Below are 20,138 nucleotides of genomic sequence, written 5' to 3'. Positions count from 1 at the left end.
GATACGAATACAGCGTTTCAATGACGAGACTAGTCTCTTCGTACTTGAGCTATCGGAGTTAGTTTCAGGGTTCGTATAGGACAAGTTCTGTTAGAGCTCGGGAACTCGGAGGCTGTAGTATCACAGGGAGCGGTCCTGTCGCCTTTGCTGTACACAATATACACAGCCAACGTTCCAAGAACACCAAGAACTCCATTAAATATATATGCCGACTACACAGCGATAGCGGCCAAACACCGAAACATAGACATAACGGTAAAAAACCTGCAAACAGCGTTAGATGATATCGAAGAGTGGAGTTTAAACTGGAAAATCGTTTTTAACTCCGAAAAAACACAAACAATACTCCTCAAAAAAAGGCACCAACAACCAGAGGAACAATTGACAGTGCAAAACAACCCCTTCGTGTGGAAAAGTGAAGCACAATACCTAGGAATCATCATGGATAAAGGATTAACATTCAAAAAACACGTACAATACAAAAAGCAAACATAGCAAAAGCGTAAATAAGAGGACTTGCAGGAAGAAAAAGCAAACTGCGGATGAAAACAAAAATAAGATTAATAAATTGTATAATTCTTCCTATATTAAGAGAATATAAGCCGCACATCACAGCAGCCTAAGGGATGCAGCCAACGTACCGAGGCATGTTGCCGAAAGATTCCTATTTAGAGAATTACAACAAATCAGAGTGACTGAAGTAATGAAAGATAACGTTCGCGGAACTAGAGAAGCATCCAAGTCACATAATCATGAGATACGACCCTTTCCATCGATGAACGCACAAAAGACCCAAACAACAAATAGTGGAATAAAAATAAAATAAAACCAGAGAGAAAATAAACAAACAATACCAGAGAGAAAATAAAAATCACCGGAGAGAAAATAAATCAAAAACAACGACAACAATACACAAAAGCGTATAGTTCGTAGGTCTATAAAATCATGGACAAGCGCAACACAGTGTAGGCCCAGATAAATTATTAATTATATTTATATACATGCACTAATTCTGATTTTATGTTTCAGGACATCCTTCCAAAAAAATTATAAACAAAAATTATAAAAATAACTAACAGAAACCAGACTTTATCGGATAGGGTAGCCATGTTGGAGTTCTATTACCCAGGAGTCCCACATAAAAAACATTTGGTTGATAGTTGTGCCCCTATCGCGCATCAGAATAGTATAGGGGAAAAGGGATGGTCCGAAGCATTGGAGCACGGTGGAGTGATTCCTGTTTATAACTCGAGTCAATATACCTCGCTCCAATGAATTGTTACACCCGAACGTAATTCTCAGGGTTGAGCATGTCTGACAGGCTGGGTTTAATTAAATTGCTTGCTTGCTTGTTAGTCATAGTATCATGCATTGTTTAGTTACATTCCATTTGTTAGGATTAGTCGCTTGTATACCGGCGTATCCGCGCTACCTGCGAGTCACGCGACTACGCTTCCAATGGACGACCAGCCTTAAAGTGTCAATTATTTTAAATTATTAAACGACAAAAAAGTCATTCTCGCTCTATAAGGTATAAAAAATCGACGCAGAAAATTTTGCTGATTTCAGTGATATATTTAACTCAATATCGCCCAGATTGGCGTTTGGTAATTACAACCTTTCCCCGTCGATATAATATATAATATAAATTTTAAAAAAATTTTAAATTTCTAACCTGGAAAAACTGGATTTTTTTTCCCCAGAAGCAATTGAATGGCTATGTAAATTGGACATTAATATTTAGTGTCATTCGTTCTATCTTTAGTGTTTAAATAATATATTTAATATATATGTATATATTATTGTATTTGTATATTTATCGTACTGTGAAAGTCCATACGCTAAATAAAAAAAAAACTGGATTTTTTAGTTTTTTTCTGATTGCATTTATTTTCTTCTTTTTAGAGTACAGAGGTGATGGTTCGCTTAGAATGTGATATATTTATAAAAAAAAACAAAGAATATTTTAGGTGTAGAATTCCTAGTAAAAAAATTTTTTGTAGCATTTATATATTTTCGTCATTAAGCCAGTTTTAATGTATTTCTTGATCATACAAATATATATTTGCTATCACGATTTATATGAATAATTAATTGATAAAAATACAAAAATGACTACACAAGTTCACTTACTTTTCGTTAGGGCTCATCAAAACATTTTTAATAGACAAACAGTACTGGACCACGGATATGTTATCATAGTTATGGTCAACAAAGGAAACAAATCTAAAATTCCACGCGGCCACGGATAACTGCATATCCGTCCATATCCGCGTACAAGTTTTATAAAACCATGCATGTGTTAAGCAACAAATCTATATATATATATATATATATATATATATATATATATATATATATATATATATATATATATATATATATATATATATATATATATATATATATATATATATATCTCTTAAACTGTATATTGATTAATTTTGTACATGAGTTTGGATGTAGAAAAAACGTTCAAATAAGATATGATCAAGATCGCCCAGTTTCCCACAATATTTATATTTATTGTTGTCGGCATGGATAGCATGCATGTCCAAAAAATAGTAGATTTATAGTGGTTATAGCGTTAAAACTCTTAAACAAATTAGTTTATAAAATGACTGCTATCTTGTTTACCACAGATGAACTATGGTAATACACTGTGTGTCTTGATATACCACAGAATTAGATAATGGAAAACCTGCTGTAACACTAATCTTGGCTAAATAGTGTACATATTGATTATCTCTGAGTTGGATATCCTACATAACAATTTCATGTTCTTAGTCGATTCATAGGACATTACTTTTCAGAAAAAAGTATATTTGTTAAGAATGTGAGTAATTACCATTGAGAATGTGTAGAGCAGATGCTACATATAGGTTACATTACAGTATTTAAACCTTCTATTTATATACTTAGAATGTACTACCACACTTCTTTTCAGTATATGGTAAGAATATACTTTTTAGAATATTCCAAGGACGTGCTATAAACCTTCTACTTATATACTTAGAATGTGCAAGCAAGCAAGCAATTTAATTAAAACCAGCCTGTAAGACATGTTCACCTCTTAGAATTACGTTCGTTTGTAACAATTCATTGGAGTGACGTGTATTAACTGGTGTAAAACAGGAGTCACTCCACCTCGGTCCAATGGTCTAGACCAGTGTTTCCCAAAGGGGGGGGTCGCGACCCCCTGGGGGGTCACCATGAGGTACTAGGGGGGTCGCCAAACATTTCCAAAATAAGACAAAAGCACCACTTTGTTAGATCATGTATTTTTATTTTAACAACGCCGTAAATAGAAATTAACAATTAATTATCAGACGAAATATAAAACTAAATATTAAAGTCCGTAAAAATAAAAGAGTAAAACAAAGTCAAATATTATAATCTTAATGAGAGCTATGCGCCTGTTTCTGTGAAACTAATCTTTCAAATCTAGGCTGTGTATTTGAGACACGCACAATTATATCATTTTCAAGTACGAGACGATTTCTAACTCTTGTTTTAATGGCAGTCATAGACGAGAAACTTAACTCACACAAATATGATGTTACAAATGGAACACATTTTACAGCTTCACTCGCCAACTGGGGATATTACTGCATCTTTTCGGTCCAAAATTGGTCCGAGTTCTGGGAAAAAAATTGGAGCTTCAACATTTCATCACTTGATATTTCAATAAGTTTTTCTTTCATGTTTATTGGTATTTCAACATGCTGAAAGGAATCGGCTAAAAACGGATTTAGTATCCATCTGCAACTGTCGTAACTGTTTTGAATTTCTTCGGGGAAATAATCACAGAGCTGTTGTTTTAAATTGAGCAAAGTAACATGCATGTCAGCAAAAACTTGTTCAAAATTTGTAGCATTGTAATTGGATACATTTTCCATAATTTCCTGAAGGCACTGGAATGAATCGAGTTGTTTTTTGCCAAGTGAGGTCTACCATAAATCGATTTTTCTTAGAAACGCCTTAATTTTATCTGTGGCTGTAATTATATTAATGTCGCGACCTTGTAAATTACTGTTCAAAATATTTAATTGCTCGAAAATATCAGCAAGGAAACCTAGTTTCAGAAGCCAAATAGGATCGGAAAATTGATTTTCATATGGGGACTTCTCATCTTTCAAATACATTAAAAGCTCTGCTCTGAAGTGAAATACTCTTTTTAAGACGTTGTCCCTTGAAAGAAACCTTACTTCGGTGTGATAGAAAAGATTTTCAAATAAAGCACCCATGTCTTCGCAAATTTTTCTAAAAATACGGGTCTGCAAAGCTTTTCCTTTAATGGAATTTACAACTTTAATGATGGTTTTCATAACACAGTCCATTTCAGGAGGTAAAGCTTTGGACGCAAGAGCCTCTCGATGTAAAACACAATGTCTCCATTTGGCATTAGGCATTATTTCTTGTAATTTGACGACAAGACCAGATTTATGTCCTGTCATAGCTTTAGCGCCATCTGTGCATATAGCAATACATTTACCCCAGTCAATATCAGATTTACTTGTACGTTTCACAAAAGTGTCGAGTAAACATTTTCCAGTGGTATTGGTCTCCAATGGGGAACAAAATAAAATATCTTCTTGAATGCCACTATTTGTATCGTATCTTACAAACGTAATGAATTGGGCACAGTTAGATATAGCTGTGGATTCGTCCATTTGAAGAGAGAAGTACGTGAATTTATTAAGATTTTCCACAACTTGCGCTTGAATATCTTCTGCCATATCACTAATTCTTCTTTGGATAGTATTATTTGACAGAGGTATTGTATTTAATTTTGCAGCCTCTCTTTCCCCACACATTATATGTACCATTTCAACAGCTGCTGGAAAAATCAGAATTTCAGCAATTGTGTGCGGATTAATAGTTTTGGCAACACGATAAGCAACTTTATAACTTGCTAATAATGCTTTTTCATTAGTAGTGGTTGCCAAGGGAAAACTGTCTTGCTGTTTGTGAAGGACGTTCAGCTTTCTTTCAAAGAATTCTACGGGCTTGTCTTTTTTATCTGGATGTTTGCTATTTAAATGTCGAATTAACTTGTGGTTTATTGGAAATAACGGTAAAACCATATTTAAGTTATTCATCAATGTAGAATCTGTTTTTCTTTTTATTGCTGCTACTGCCACTTTCAGACGTAGATGGTTCTGCACTTTTTTTTTAAAAACATCCATAATTTATAATTTATCGTAGACGTAAATACGTAAACGGGAATACGTAAGTCGTAAAATATTTACTCATTACTCAACACCGCGTTGGCCACCATAGGCTGTTTGGATTCGAACTGAGGTTTCGTTGCGCATCGCCGCTTATATAAAGCCAAAACGAGGCTACGAGAACGTTCCAGAGTGTCATCTAGTAGCGAGCGCTTTCGCGATTATCATGGAAGAGTTTTGCAATGTAGACACAAGCTAATATGTCGCGGTGTACAATGTGCAGTCGACTTCTTATTATTTATTTTTATTGTAAATGCTATTCTGGCAGAAGTATCTACTACTAATTATAGTGGGACAGATCGCAATCATTAAAATAATTGTATTAAAATAAAATAATTGTTTTTAATTTAAACTTAAACAGTAAAGTAAAATTAAATTTGAGAAACCATCAGATAATTGTAAATTAGGCACGCTATTTCTGTCAAATAATATTGAATAAATGAGTGGGGGGAAATTGGGGGGTCGCGAACAAATTTTTTAGCAAAATGGGGTCGCGGTTTAGATAAGTTTGGGAAACTCTGGTCTAGACCATCCCCTTCCCCCCTATAGCACTCTGATGCGCGATATGGGCACAACTATCAGCCAAATGCTCTTCATGTGGGAGTCCTGGGTAATAGAACTCCAGCATGGTTCAGTAACTGATTTTAAATTCAGGCCAGCGTGATGTGCATATGACGTTATTATCATCACTTATCCGGGAAACTGAAATTGCTTGCTTGAGCCTTAAGGCTCCGCTCTGTGCTGCGCCCAGTTTGCGGACTTGGTGCTCAATGAGTTGAGCCCTACGTGCCGGAGTTTTTGTGGTTTTTGTTAGGTTTTTTGTTCGCTTACGCCGGTTTTTAGTGTTATTTTTTCTTTTTGGTGGCCGAGGCCGTTTTTTAATTTTTTTATAATTTTTTTTTGTAGGATCTCCTGAAATATAATCTTAAATTACTGAGGCCCACACAGTATTATTGTGCTTTTCTGCATTGGTAGAACTACGAACTGCACTCTTTGTTTCTTGAAGTATCTCTCTGGGGTGGTTCTCTCTAGAGTTTGTTTGTTTTATTCTCTCCGGGTATTTTCTATTTTATTCTCTACCGAGGGTTTGTTTTTCTCTATAGGGTTTATTTTATTTTGTTGTCTCTCTGGATATCTTTTATTTTATTTTAATATTTGCTGTTTTGGACATTTGTGTTTCCATCGATGGAACGCGTCGTTGGCACAGCATGGTTCAGTAACTGATTTTAAATTCAGGCCAGCGTGATGTGCATATGACGTTATTATCATCACTTATCCGGGAAACTGAAATTGCTTGCTTGAGCCTTAAGGCTCCGCTCTGTGCTGCGCCCAGTTTGCAGACTTGGTGCTTAATGAGTTGAGCCCTACGTGCCCGAGTTTTTGTGGTTTTTGTTAGGTTTTTTGTTCGCTTACGCCGGTTTTTAGTGTTATTTTTTCTTTTTGGTGGCCGAGGCCGTTTTTTTATTTTTTTATAATTTTTTTTTGTAGGATCTCCTGAAATATAATCTTAAATTACTGAGGCCCACACAGTATTATTGTGCTTTTCTGCATTGGTAGAACTACGAACTGTACTCTTTGTTTCTTGAAGTATCTCTCTGGGGTGGTTCTCTCTAGAGTTTGTTTGTTTTATTCTCTCCGGGTATTTTTTATTTTATTCTCTACCGAGGGTTTGTTTTTCTCTATAGGGTTTATTTTATTTTGTTGTCTCTCTGGATATCTTTTATTTTATTTTAATATTTGCTGTTTTGGACATTTGTGTTTCCATCGATGGAACGCGTCGTTGGCACAGCATGGTTCAGTAACTGATTTTAAATTCAGGCCAGCGTGATGTGCATATGACGTTATTATCATCACTTATCCGGGAAACTGAAATTGCTTGCTTGAGCCTTAAGGCTCCGCTCTGTGCTGCGCCCAGTTTGCAGACTTGGTGCTTAATGAGTTGAGCCCTACGTGCCCTAGTTTTTGTGGTTTTTGTTAGGTTTTTTGTTCGCTTACGCCGGTTTTTAGTGTTATTTTTTCTTTTTGGTGGCCGAGGCCGTTTTTTAATTTTTTTATAATTTTTTTTTGTAGGATCTCCTGAAATATAATCTTAAATTACTGAGGCCCACACAGTATTATTGTGCTTTTCTGCATTGGTAGAACTACGAACTGTACTCTTTGTTTCTTGTACTATCTCTCTGGGGTGGTTCTCTCTAGAGTTTGTTTGTTTTATTCTCTCCGGGTATTTTTTATTTTATTCTCTACCGAGGGTTTGTTTTTCTCTATAGGGTTTATTTTATTTTGTTGTCTCTCTGGATATCTTTTATTTTATTTTAATATTTGCTGTTTTGGACATTTGTGTTTCCATCGATGGAACGCGTCGTTGGCACAGCATGGTTCAGTAACTGATTTTAAATTCAGGCCAGCGTGATGTGCATATGACGTTATTATCATCACTTATCCGGGAAACTGAAATTGCTTGCTTGAGCCTTAAGGCTCCGCTCTGTGCTGCGCCCAGTTTGCAGACTTGGTGCTCAATGAGTTGAGCCCTACGTGCCCGAGTTTTTGTGGTTTTTGTTAGGTTTTTTGTTCGCTTACGCCGGTTTTTAGTGTTATTTTTTCTTTTTGGTGGCCGAGGCCGTTTTTTAATTTTTTTATAATTTTTTTTTGTAGGATCTCCTGAAATATAATCTTAAATTACTGAGGCCCACACAGTATTATTGTGCTTTTCTGCATTGGTAGAACTACGAACTGTACTCTTTGTTTCTTGTACTATCTCTCTGGGGTGGTTCTCTCTAGAGTTTGTTTGTTTTATTCTCTCCGGGTATTTTCTATTTTATTCTCTACCGAGGGTTTGTTTTTCTCTATAGGGTTTATTTTATTTTGTTGTCTCTCTGGATATCTTTTATTTTATTTTAATATTTGCTGTTTTGGACATTTGTGTTTCCATCGATGGAACGCGTCGTTGGCACAGCATGGTTCAGTAACTGATTTTAAATTCAGGCCAGCGTGATGTGCATATGACGTTATTATCATCACTTATCCGGGAAACTGAAATTGCTTGCTTGAGCCTTAAGGCTCCGCTCTGTGCTGCGCCCAGTTTGCAGACTTGGTGCTCAATGAGTTGAGCCCTACGTGCCCGAGTTTTTGTGGTTTTTGTTAGGTTTTTTGTTCGCTTACGCCGGTTTTTAGTGTTATTTTTTCTTTTTGGTGGCCGAGGCCGTTTTTTAATTTTTTTATAATTTTTTTTTGTAGGATCTCCTGAAATATAATCTTAAATTACTGAGGCCCACACAGTATTATTGTGCTTTTCTGCATTGGTAGAACTACGAACTGTACTCTTTGTTTCTTGTACTATCTCTCTGGGGTGGTTCTCTCTAGAGTTTGTTTGTTTTATTCTCTCCGGGTATTTTTTATTTTATTCTCTACCGAGGGTTTGTTTTTCTCTATAGGGTTTACTTTATTTTGTTGTCTCTCTGGATATCTTTTATTTTATTTTAATATTTGCTGTTTTGGACATTTGTGTTTCCATCGATGGAACGCGTCGTTGGCACAGCATGGTTCAGTAACTGATTTTAAATTCAGGCCAGCGTGATGTGCATATGACGTTATTATCATCACTTATCCGGGAAACTGAAATTGCTTGCTTGAGCCTTAAGGCTCCGCTCTGTGCTGCGCCGAGTTTGCAGACTTGGTGCTCAATGAGTTGAGCCCTACGTGCCCGAGTTTTTGTGGTTTTTGTTATTTTTTTTGTTCGCTTACGCCGGTTTTTAGTGTTATTTTTTCTTTTTGGTGGCCGAGGCCGTTTTTTAATTTTTTTATAATTTTTTTTTGTAGGATCTCCTGAAATATAATCTTAAATTACTGAGGCCCACACAGTATTATTGTGCTTTTCTGCATTGGTAGAACTACGAACTGTACTCTTTGTTTCTTGAAGTATCTCTCTGGGGTGGTTCTCTCTAGAGTTTGTTTGTTTTATTCTCTCCGGGTATTTTTTATTTTATTCTCTACCGAGGGTTTGTTTTTCTCTATAGGGTTTATTTTATTTTGTTGTCTCTCTGGATATCTTTTATTTTATTTTAATATTTGCTGTTTTGGACATTTGTGTTTCCATCGATGGAACGCGTCGTTGGCACAGCATGGTTCAGTAACTGATTTTAAATTCAGGCCAGCGTGATGTGCATATGACGTTATTATCATCACTTATCCGGGAAACTGAAATTGCTTGCTTGAGCCTTAAGGCTCCGCTCTGTGCTGCGCCCAGTTTGCAGACTTGGTGCTTAATGAGTTGAGCCCTACGTGCCCGAGTTTTTGTGGTTTTTGTTAGGTTTTTTGTTCGCTTACGCCGGTTTTTAGTGTTATTTTTTCTTTTTGGTGGCCGAGGCCGTTTTTTAATTTTTTTATAATTTTTTTTTGTAGGATCTCCTGAAATATAATCTTAAATTACTGAGGCCCACACAGTATTATTGTGCTTTTCTGCATTGGTAGAACTACGAACTGTACTCTTTGTTTCTTGTACTATCTCTCTGGGGTGTTTCTCTCTAGAGTTTGTTTGTTTTATTCTCTCCGGGTATTTTTTATTTTATTCTCTACCGAGGGTTTGTTTTTCTCTATAGGGTTTATTTTATTTTGTTGTCTCTCTGGATATCTTTTATTTTATTTTAATATTTGCTGTTTTGGACATTTGTGTTTCCATCGATGGAACGCGTCGTTGGCACAGCATGGTTCAGTAACTGATTTTAAATTCAGGCCAGCGTGATGTGCATATGACGTTATTATCATCACTTATCCGGGAAACTGAAATTGCTTGCTTGAGCCTTAAGGCTCCGCTCTGTGCTGCGCAAAGTTTGCAGACTTGGTGCTCAATGAGTTGAGCCCTACGTGCCCGAGTTTTTGTGGTTTTTGTTAGGTTTTTTGTTCGCTTACGCCGGTTTTTAGTGTTATTTTTTCTTTTTGGTGGCCGAGGCCGTTTTTTAATTTTTTTAGAATTTTTTTTTGTAGGATCTCCTGAAATATAATCTTAAATTACTGAGGCCCACACAGTATTATTGTGCTTTTCTGCATTGGTAGAACTACGAACTGTACTCTTTGTTTCTTTTACTATCTCTCTGGGGTGGTTCTCTCTAGAGTTTGTTTGTTTTATTCTCTCCGGGTATTTTTTATTTTATTCTCTACCGAGGGTTTGTTTTTCTCTATAGGGTTTATTTTATTGTGTTGTCTCTCTGGATATCTTTTATTTTATTTTAATATTTGCTGTTTTGGACATTTGTGTTTCCATCGATGGAACGCGTCGTATCTTATGATTTCTCGCAGTATAGGACTTGGGTGATTCTCCAGTTCTGCAAATATAATCCTGGCTTTATCCTTCATTATTTTCAGTATCTAGGAACAATAACTGCTTCTCTAAAGCTACTTGTATATTTTTCTTTAAAAAAAATTTGTTAAAATCCTTTATAAAAGGTGTATAATTAAAAATGTCATGAAGACAAAACGTTTTTGGAATCCATATTCCATCATCAGTGTCTAGGTTTACATGTTTTGAGCCACTAAATATCTGGGTCAAAACCCGTTAAAAGTATAGGTTGCAATTTAGTTTAGTCTTAGGTTTTTGGAATGGAGTCTTTGTGGTATTATATACGTGTGCTCATGCGAAAGATGCGTTAGTTAGTATCAGGAGTATGATACTATTTATTAACCTTATTTTTGTTTTTATTCTCAGTTTACTTTTTCTACCGGCAAGTTCTCTTATTGACGCTTTTGCCATGTTTGCTTTTTGTATTTAAGCGTGTTTTGTAAATGTGGGTTCTTTATGACTCACAAGTATTTAGCTACACTTTTTCATTCGATGGGGATTCATTTTTTATGGGGATATTTAAAAAGTAAACTGTATCAAAGTCGACCGAATAATGTAGAAGAGTTAAAAGACGCATCAGAACGAAAATTGCACAAATAACTCCAGAAGTCATCGAAAAAGTTTATTTCGTCAAAACAACAAAATTGTTATCCAGATACATTTTGTTTTAAAACTAATTTAACGTTTCACTTTTAATGCAATTAAATTCGTATACGAAAAATACATTTTTTGTACCAACAAACTAATGACGAATAAAGTATAATAATGAAATTAAAATGTAAATTTAGCTTTTATTAATTTTACTATTATTAATTTTTATTGTTTTTGTCCTGTAAGTTGGAGAAAATATTCCTTGAACTGATCCACTGCTTCCTTGTTGATTTTTGAATAAGGTAATTCTGACATCCTTTTCAACCAAGCGGCTATTTTTGGATACTTTTGTTCGGTATAGCATCCAATCCCATTCCAGGTTGTAAGTGAAGTCCAGAAGCTAAAATCTGCTACTGTTAATTCATCACCGGCTACGTATTTATTTGAACATAAAAATTTTTCAACTATTTCATACGCTTCTACCAATGCTGCCAGGTCTTCTGGTAGAATATCTCGTTTTTGCTCGTAGAAAACTCTTTTCTAAAATAAAAACAAAGAATTAGTAGAAAGAAATTAGTATATATATATATATATATATATATATATATATATATATATATATATATATATATATATTACATATATATATATATACGTATATATATCATATCGTTATTTACTAATATACTAATAGATCTGGTTGGTAATATATTACAGTCAAAATGGAATCTCATTCAAAATTATACAACAATTTCTATGGATAGTTTTTTAATATTTCTGAATTATGTTTTTGAGAACACCTATTTTAGCTTTAATGATAAATTCTATCGACAAATATTTGGAGCACCTATGGGTAGTCCACTCAGCCCCATAATAGCAACCACCATTTTGGACCATTTGCTGGATGTCATTATTCCACAATTACCTGTCCCTTTACCCTTCATTAAAAAATTTGTAGACGATCTTATATTTCCTGTTCCAACTTCACAAATCACAACATTTTCAATAACTTTAACAAACATATCCAATTTACTTTAGAGATTGAAAATGATTGTTCGATATCATTTCCGGACACCAAATTAATAAGAACTGACCAAACAAAATATTGATAGATTGGTATCAAAAGCCAACACACTCTGGAAGAAGATATTTAAACTTTTTTTCAAATCATTCTACTCATCAAAAGTTTAATACAGTGATTGCAATGAAGAATAGGGTACGGCATATTAGTGATGATAAATTCATAAACAGAAACTTAAATTTGCTGTTAACCATCTTTGAAAATAATGGATACCCAAACATATATATATATATATATATATATATATATATATATATATATATATATATATATATATATATATAACGAGTTTATTACAGCTGCCGTTACAGCTGCCGCCGTTTCTCGCAACCTAGCTTCCAACGCTTGCGATCGTTCCAGTCATATACTTGTAGACCCCTATCTTCCATTGCACCTTTTACTTCTTGTCTCCACGATCTTCTTGGTCTTCCCTTTTTCCTGCGGTTGGTGGGGATCCACTGTAACATTCTCTTTGGCCATCGTTGATCATTCATCCTTTCTACATGGCCATACCATTTCAGCCTTTTGCATTCTATAGTTTCCAGGACGTCAATGTCTATGCCCATTCGCTCTCTGATTTCAGTATTCCTTACTCTATCTCTTCTAGTGAGTTGGCAACATCTTCTCCAATAATTCATTTCCATTGCTTTTATTTTGGATGCGTCATTTTTATTTATTATCCAAAGCTCTGAACCATATGTAGCAATGCTTTCTATGATACTTTTGTATATCCTAATTTTTGTGTTTCGGGTGATGTGGTTATTTCAAAGTATACTATTCAGTTGACGTATTGCTGAATTTTCTGGACCAATTCTAGTAGCTATTTCTTTTGTATTCCGACCATTGTTTGTAATGTTTACGCCGAGATATTTATAGCTATCAGTATTTTGAATTTGTTTGCCAAAACAATATCCTTAAAAAATTGATATTTCACTCAGACATTTTTGACGGTCCCACTGATATCCGAGCAGTACAAACAATCCAATATAAAAAACTGCCATTAATAAAACAGTTAACACCTTCTGTGACTAGTTTATTTAAAAAATTTACCAACATTAAGATTGTCTAATATAATTTATTAGAAAACCGACAACTGTTTTCTAAAGTAAAAGACAAGAGACCAACTGTAAATAAAACTAATGTTATCTACAAACTGCCTTGTTTGGATTGCCAGAGCTGTTATGTTGGCCAAACTTGTCAATGGCTAAAACAAAGGATCACACAGCACAAAAGTGACTGCACAAAAAAGAATACATGTGCGGCAGTTGGCCATTACTTAAAAACTGGGCATCAATTTGAATACTCAAATGTCAGGATTCTACAGCAAGAGAATAATTACAAAAAAAGATTGTTTTTAGAAATGTGTCATATTAGTAGAGGAAAATATGCAGTAAATCACAAGGCAGACACGGAACAGTTGAGCAATATCTACTGTAATGTTCTTAGTATAATTAAATAATTTTTCTGTTTGCAATTATATTTTAAACCACCCTGTATATTTTTAATGTGTAAGTAGAAGTAAAATGTAATGTCATGAAAAGGTTAATGCGAGAGCGATTTTCTATTTGTTTTAAACGTTTCAACGTTAGGCATTCCTTTCCTAAGGTTGTGTAGCTTCCTCCGTGGTTATTGTTAGTTGTTGCCCTGGAAACTATCAGGGTCTTCTGACTCTTCTTCTTTTTCTACGGCAATACAGCCCAAATTGAGCCTTGGCCTATTTTATTTTTTACCTACACGGACTGTCTTCCCAGAGCTTTCTTGGCTTTTTAATCGGTCTCTTTCCCTGCATTCTAGCATTCAGTACTTTTTTGGTAGCCTATCTTCTCCCATTCTTATCACATGTCCGGATCATTGCAATATTTGCATTCTAATGAATTTTAACAGTGGTGCTTCCTTATAAAGTTGATAAAGCTCGTTGTTCTATCGACTTCTGAAGATTCTGTTTTGCCTCACAGGTCCTAGTATTCTCCTCAGTACTTTACTTTCGAATGTATCGAGTTTGCTTTTGAATGTTTCTTTCAGGACCCATGCTTCACTGCCATAGCATGCCATTGGTCGAATTAAGGTTTTATAGATTCTCACCTTTGTATTTCGGTGGACATTTTTAGACCGAAATATATGGGAGAGGGCAAAATAAGATCTGTTTGCCTACGTTATTCTGTTCCGTATTTCTCCACCTTCTGATCCGTCGGCATATGTTTCTACTCCCAGGTATGTAAACTTTCTAACCGTTTCAATGTCATCTTCATGTATAATGTTTTGTGGGACTTTATTTCTTCTCGTCTGTATCAATATTTTTGTTTTTTTTTTGTGTTGTTTTCCAGACCTAGCATTTTTGCTCCTGTGCTCCTGTTGATCGTGGCATTCATGTTATTTTGTGTATATCCTTATGTGGGAAGCATGTGGAACTTATAACCATGTTTTTACTGGTGGCAAAATTTATCCAAAAAACTTCCCATTTTCGCTTGTTTCATTATGCAGTGAGTGTTTTCCTGTTGTGCCATAGAACTGCGGCTCCTTGCCTTCTTCTAACTCTAATGCCACAAATTGGCCACATTGCTCCTGTAGTGATCTTTTCCCAAGTTAACATGCTTCTTTTCTAACTTGGCTGCACCGTACTGAAGATGACCAATAGTCAGAAATAAGTATATACGATTGTCTTCCATCGATATATCTTTTTTGGTTTCCTGTTTTGTGAGAGATGCCATTACATTTTACTTTTATTTTACTTTTACTATTCTTATTATTATTATTATTAATTTTTTTTTGTCTTAAATATGGTTGATGAAAATTATAATAGTTTTAAGTATTATTGTATAAGCATGACAGTACATAGTAAACACGAGTGAACTTATAGTATGTGATCTTTGATGCTATACATGCACTTAATGTGCGGCTAGATCCTAGATAAAATCCTAGAACGAGACACCAGAGATTTATGAAGCAATATTTGGTGAGTGCGCCTTTTGAGAAGATCACTACAAACATTGTTGGGCCATTTCTCCGTACGGTATCTGGTAATCAGTATATCTTGGAGATCATGAAATATTACAGTAATGGGCAAGATACCTATTTTCTACCCAATCGACAGTAGTTGAAATCTTTGTTTTGCTGTTTTATAGATGAGATTTAACCGAACTTTACTGCAATATTTTTGAATTGTCGTCAATGTCGTCAATCAAGATAATTGGGTGGACTACATAACAGCTAAAATTCCATTTACAAATTACCAAGAGACCAGGAAAAGTTTTGTTTAGTAGGGAATTGCTGCTTCTTGCAGATTTATCATTTGGAACACCTAAACCTCGTGAAGATTTTAACGATAGTTATATCCCAAGCCTTTTTTTTTCGTTTCGTTTCTTTCTGTTTTTTTCGTCTTTATAGAGGGGGGTCTGGAATCTTCAAAAGACATCTCAGTCCAGGACGCCGCCTGACTGACCTTAGTGCAGGATTGGTTCTTCGTACTCCCGGCGATAGTTCCCGAGGTACTTTAAAATGCCCTCTCGTCGCCGAGTCTACGCCGAACGCCTACCTGCTACACCAGACCCTCCTCTGTCATCCAGCGATCCCGAAGTGGAATGGCCACTCTAAGGCCGGCATCACTTCCGAAGCACTACCTTCATTCATTCATTCTCCATTCATACGCATTCACACTCCATTCATCAGCAAAGAGGCTCCCTGTCTCGTTCCAGGTAGCGCGTACTATTGATTTTCAATCTACAGTGTGTGTTTTTAGACAGGAACACGTGGGCAAGTGAAAAGTAAGCTTTATTCTTTGAATTTCTGGTTCTTCTATTTCATCCGTGTTTAATTCAACTTCCAGATATATGAAACTTTCTACAGTTTCAATATCGTTATCTAATTCAACTATGCATCTGTTTCCCCTAGCTCTTGGCTGTGTTAGCTTGTTTGTTTTTTAAATATTTATTTGTATTCCGGTCTCTTCTGTCCCTGTTTTTAATTGTGAATATATTTGATACCTTTTCTGTTCTGCAAGGCATAATGCTAATTTTATCGGCATAGGCGAAAATCTGTATTGATTTAATTGTTAGGAGATTACCTCTTCCTATTGTTAAGATAAATAATGACTCATCTAAACTATAACCATCTTTTTCTAACAAGTATTTTTTAGCAGGTAATACCCAAACGGGTCCCCTCTTATACCTGCGATTGGAACTCTCCAGAGAAGGGTCGAATAAATTCATTGGCGACCGAAGATCAAAGAAGCTTCGAGATAAACAAAATGAGGTATAAAACCGGTCTTCTTTCAAGGTGTTCGAGACAATTCAAGGGTCAGCACAGGTCAACATCCGTGGGTTTCGAAGGGATTCCCGAACAACGGCTGTTTGATATATATAGCGGAACTTTAATTGTGTGAAGTAGTCTGAAAATATAATGTATCGAGTTTAGAAATGTAACGTATAACGAGTATAAATTGTAATAAATGTTGTAAATAAATTATATAATTATAGTGTGAAATAAATTAGTGTTATATTGTACAAATAAAGACTTTAAATAAACTAAGTGTTTTAACAGTAAGTGTAAGAACATTTTATAATAAATAACGTTAATAAATTAGACTAATAAACCTAGTTCACTATATTCAACTGTCTTATCAAATATTCGAGGGTCAGGTTAAATAGTGTCGGTGCCAGCTCCTCTCCTTGCTTTAATCCTTTGAATGTTAAAAAGTTTTCAGTGAGCTTATTTTGTACTCTGACAGTTGCTGTTGACGAGTCCATTGTTGCTTTTAATAGTCGGATGTATTTTGGGGGATGTTAAAGCTATGTAATATTTGGTATACCTTTTATCTATTAATTGAGTCGTAGGCCTGCTCGAAAAAATTTAAAAAAATAAAAAAAGCTTCAGTCAAGTATATTAATCCAACCCAAAATGTTTATAAAATACATACCACAATTCGAGAACCTCTTACAAAGAGGATATTGGAATCAAAGTGAAGTCTCTGATCAACGATGGCTCTCTTTTGTAAATCTTTTGGATACAAAGAATCATTTTTTCCATATTTCGATACTAAGTAAGTCATAATAGCATGACTGTCGAATAAAATAAAGCCATTGTCATCTAAAACTGGTACTGTGTGTTGTGGATTTATCTGAAAAATAAACCAAAATATGCGTTTAAAGAAGTTATATAGGTATACTTTATTCACTAGTTATGTATTTTTATAAATAAAATTTGAGTGAAATAGTGGAATAAAAAATAATAAACATTATTCCGAAAAAATTTTTATTACCTATTAATACTTTGTTAATATAATAGTTGGAAAATTTCTTGACTCAAATTAGAAAAAAGATCATAATCCTTCTTAGATCCTGTCATTTTGTATTTGGCATAAGCAATGTTCTTGTGAAATAATATATATTTTAAATGAGGAGTGTACCATTTCGGAAATTTTGAGTTTTTGCATCTAGTTTTTGGTACAAATAGATTAATACAGGAATCTAACACATAGTATGCTATAAGTTTTGAAGATTAGGTTCTAGTTTTGGAAACTCTATAGTGGCCGATGAATGAAAGGGATACATTGTATTGATCTCATGAGAATCATAAAAAATGGCAAAAATCGCGCCATGTTTATTTATTTAACACCTTTATAAAAACTAAGTTCATTTACGGCACAATACAAACATTGTACACGAAAGCTGCACTCTTTAACTTTAAAACTCATCTTGATTTTTGTCGATATGATAATTGTATCAAAAGATATTGAATTTTTTGCGTCGAGCTGATACAAATTTTATTGTGCATTGATTTCGCGCGCGTAACCGACATTCAAAATCGCCGATCGCTTCAATCGTTGTTTTTAAGAGAACGGTTCATTTTACACAAAAACTGCTAATAAACGTTTTTCTTTAAAATTATCTTAGCTACATTTTTTTTTTCTATGGCGTACAGATTCTTGGTAAATTGATTGTTTTGCGTTTTTACCGCCCCACAAGGGGGGTTTTAGGGGAAAGCCTGGAGGTAAAGGTGGTAAACTTTTTTGCATCTGTTTTAGCGTCCTAAAACTGATATTTTCCGCAAAATTCAGCTTGTTCGCATGATTTTTAGAGGTTCAGTGGCATTTTCGTCTCTGACAACTGGAGTATATGTAGAGTTAATATTACTGTGTCCTCTTTTAAAATTTGAATTTTATCTGATTTTATCGATGTATTTAATATCTGAAATAATATGAATATTAATATCTCTAAAATCGAGTTTATATTCCACGTGTGCAAAACACTGTTAATGTTTACTGCACTTCATATTATTACAGTCTATGAAACAAGCCATTAATGCGATCTTTAGATCTACATGGTTTTTGTATTAATTTGGCTAATATTGATACAAACTGATTATAACTTATACATAATGCTTATGTAAATTTTCCTTCATATTTGTGAGTAAATAATTTATATAGGTATCACTTATTATGAGTAGGTAAGCAAATATGTAAAAAAATAGAAAATATGCACTTAAATACATACTGGTTTATCAATAATTTTCAGATACATATTTTACAAAATAAGTATAAAATAATACTTATTTATTTATTTAAATTAACGTGCAGGTGACATGTATGGTCATTAGTATGAGTTACAGTTTACATGATGTATAAAATGAATTTCAAATAATATGGTTAAAAAAACATAACATTTATATTTTGTGTAACAATAAAACACTGAAAACTTTGTTTTCAAAACTTCCACAAAATTTAAAAAAATTTTTGTTAAATTCCTTTATAAAAGGTATATAAAATTAAAAAACCCAAACGGGCTATGTCATGAAGACAAAACGTTTTCGGAATCCATATTCCATCATCAGTGTGTAGGTGTACATGTTTTGAGCCACTAAATATCTGGGTAAAAACCCGTTAAAAGTTATATGTTACAATTTGGTTTACATTATTTAGTCTTATATATTAGGATGTTAAAGTTACCAGTGGATATGATAACATGGCAACGTATGACTCCACATGAAGTTGCTGGCCCTGAGACGAAGTGTCTACGAGGACTTGATGATAGCAACTGATCAAGATCCAGGACAATAATACCGTTACGTGGAGATGAAGATATGCAGAGCCGAACCGTATAAATACAAAGAAGTTAGTTAAGTTTAGTCAAACACCAGAAAAAAACATTACAAAAAAGAGCATAACAGCGTGGGCCCAGTTAATTTTAAGTTGTTTATCATTATATATTACACATAATATATATTACATACTAAGTAATTATGATTTTTGTTACAGGCATCTAAATGAAAAATAAAAAAGCTCCTGGTGAGGATCGTATAACGTCTGAAATGTTAAAAATGGACGGCAACATCGTTGTAGAGGTTGTGGAAGTTTTGTTGAATAAGTGTCTAACAGAAAAAAGAATAGCCAGTCTGCGGGAAAGCGCCAATATAATACTTTTACACAAGAAAGGAGACACTACTAATATTGAAAACTACAGACCTATAAGTTTATTGTCACACTTATACAAATTGCTAACAAGAATACCTAATAACCAACAGCATAACACAAAAACTTGATTTATATCAACCGGTTGAACAGGTGGGATTTAGATAAGGGTTTGGTACTAACGATCACTTACAAGCCATCAGAACATTGGTAGAAAAAACCACAGAATACAACGTACCTCTACATATGGCATTTATTGACTTTCACGAGGCTTTCGATGGTATTGAAACTTGTTTGTCAGCTCTGAGGGATGCTCGAATAGACTCACGGTACACTACACTTATTTAAAACATTTATGAACAGGCCACATTTCACATCAAAATCAGTGAAGACGAAAAAACTGAAAAAATGCATCTTGGTAAAGGTATTAGTCAAGGTGATACTATTTCACCAAAGCTTTTTACCTTAGCATTGGAAAATGTATTCAAACAGCTCGACTGG

General features: G+C 34.4%; 1 protein-coding gene across 1 annotated transcript in view; it reads right to left on the bottom strand.

The window, feature by feature from the left end:
- Nucleotides 1-11,172: 11,172 nt before the first annotated feature.
- The window catches only part of LOC140448836 (uncharacterized), a 119,986-nt gene continuing 111,020 nt past the window's right edge, over nucleotides 11,173-20,138 (bottom strand). Inside the window, exons 5-6 of the mRNA XM_072541956.1 lie at nucleotides 17,148-17,348; nucleotides 11,173-11,694 (exon numbers count right to left, since the gene is read on the bottom strand). Of these exons, the coding sequence (XP_072398057.1) occupies nucleotides 11,380-11,694; nucleotides 17,148-17,348 (516 nt within the window). The 3' untranslated portion in view covers nucleotides 11,173-11,379. The remainder of the gene's footprint in view (nucleotides 11,695-17,147; nucleotides 17,349-20,138) is intronic.

The sequence above is a fragment of the Diabrotica undecimpunctata genome, chromosome 8 (genome assembly GCF_040954645.1).
Source record: "Diabrotica undecimpunctata isolate CICGRU chromosome 8, icDiaUnde3, whole genome shotgun sequence".
In the NCBI taxonomy this organism is placed as follows: Eukaryota; Metazoa; Arthropoda; class Insecta; order Coleoptera; family Chrysomelidae; genus Diabrotica; species Diabrotica undecimpunctata.
The sequence above is the reverse complement of the archived record's forward strand: the minus strand, read 5'-3'. Positions and strand labels throughout refer to the sequence as shown.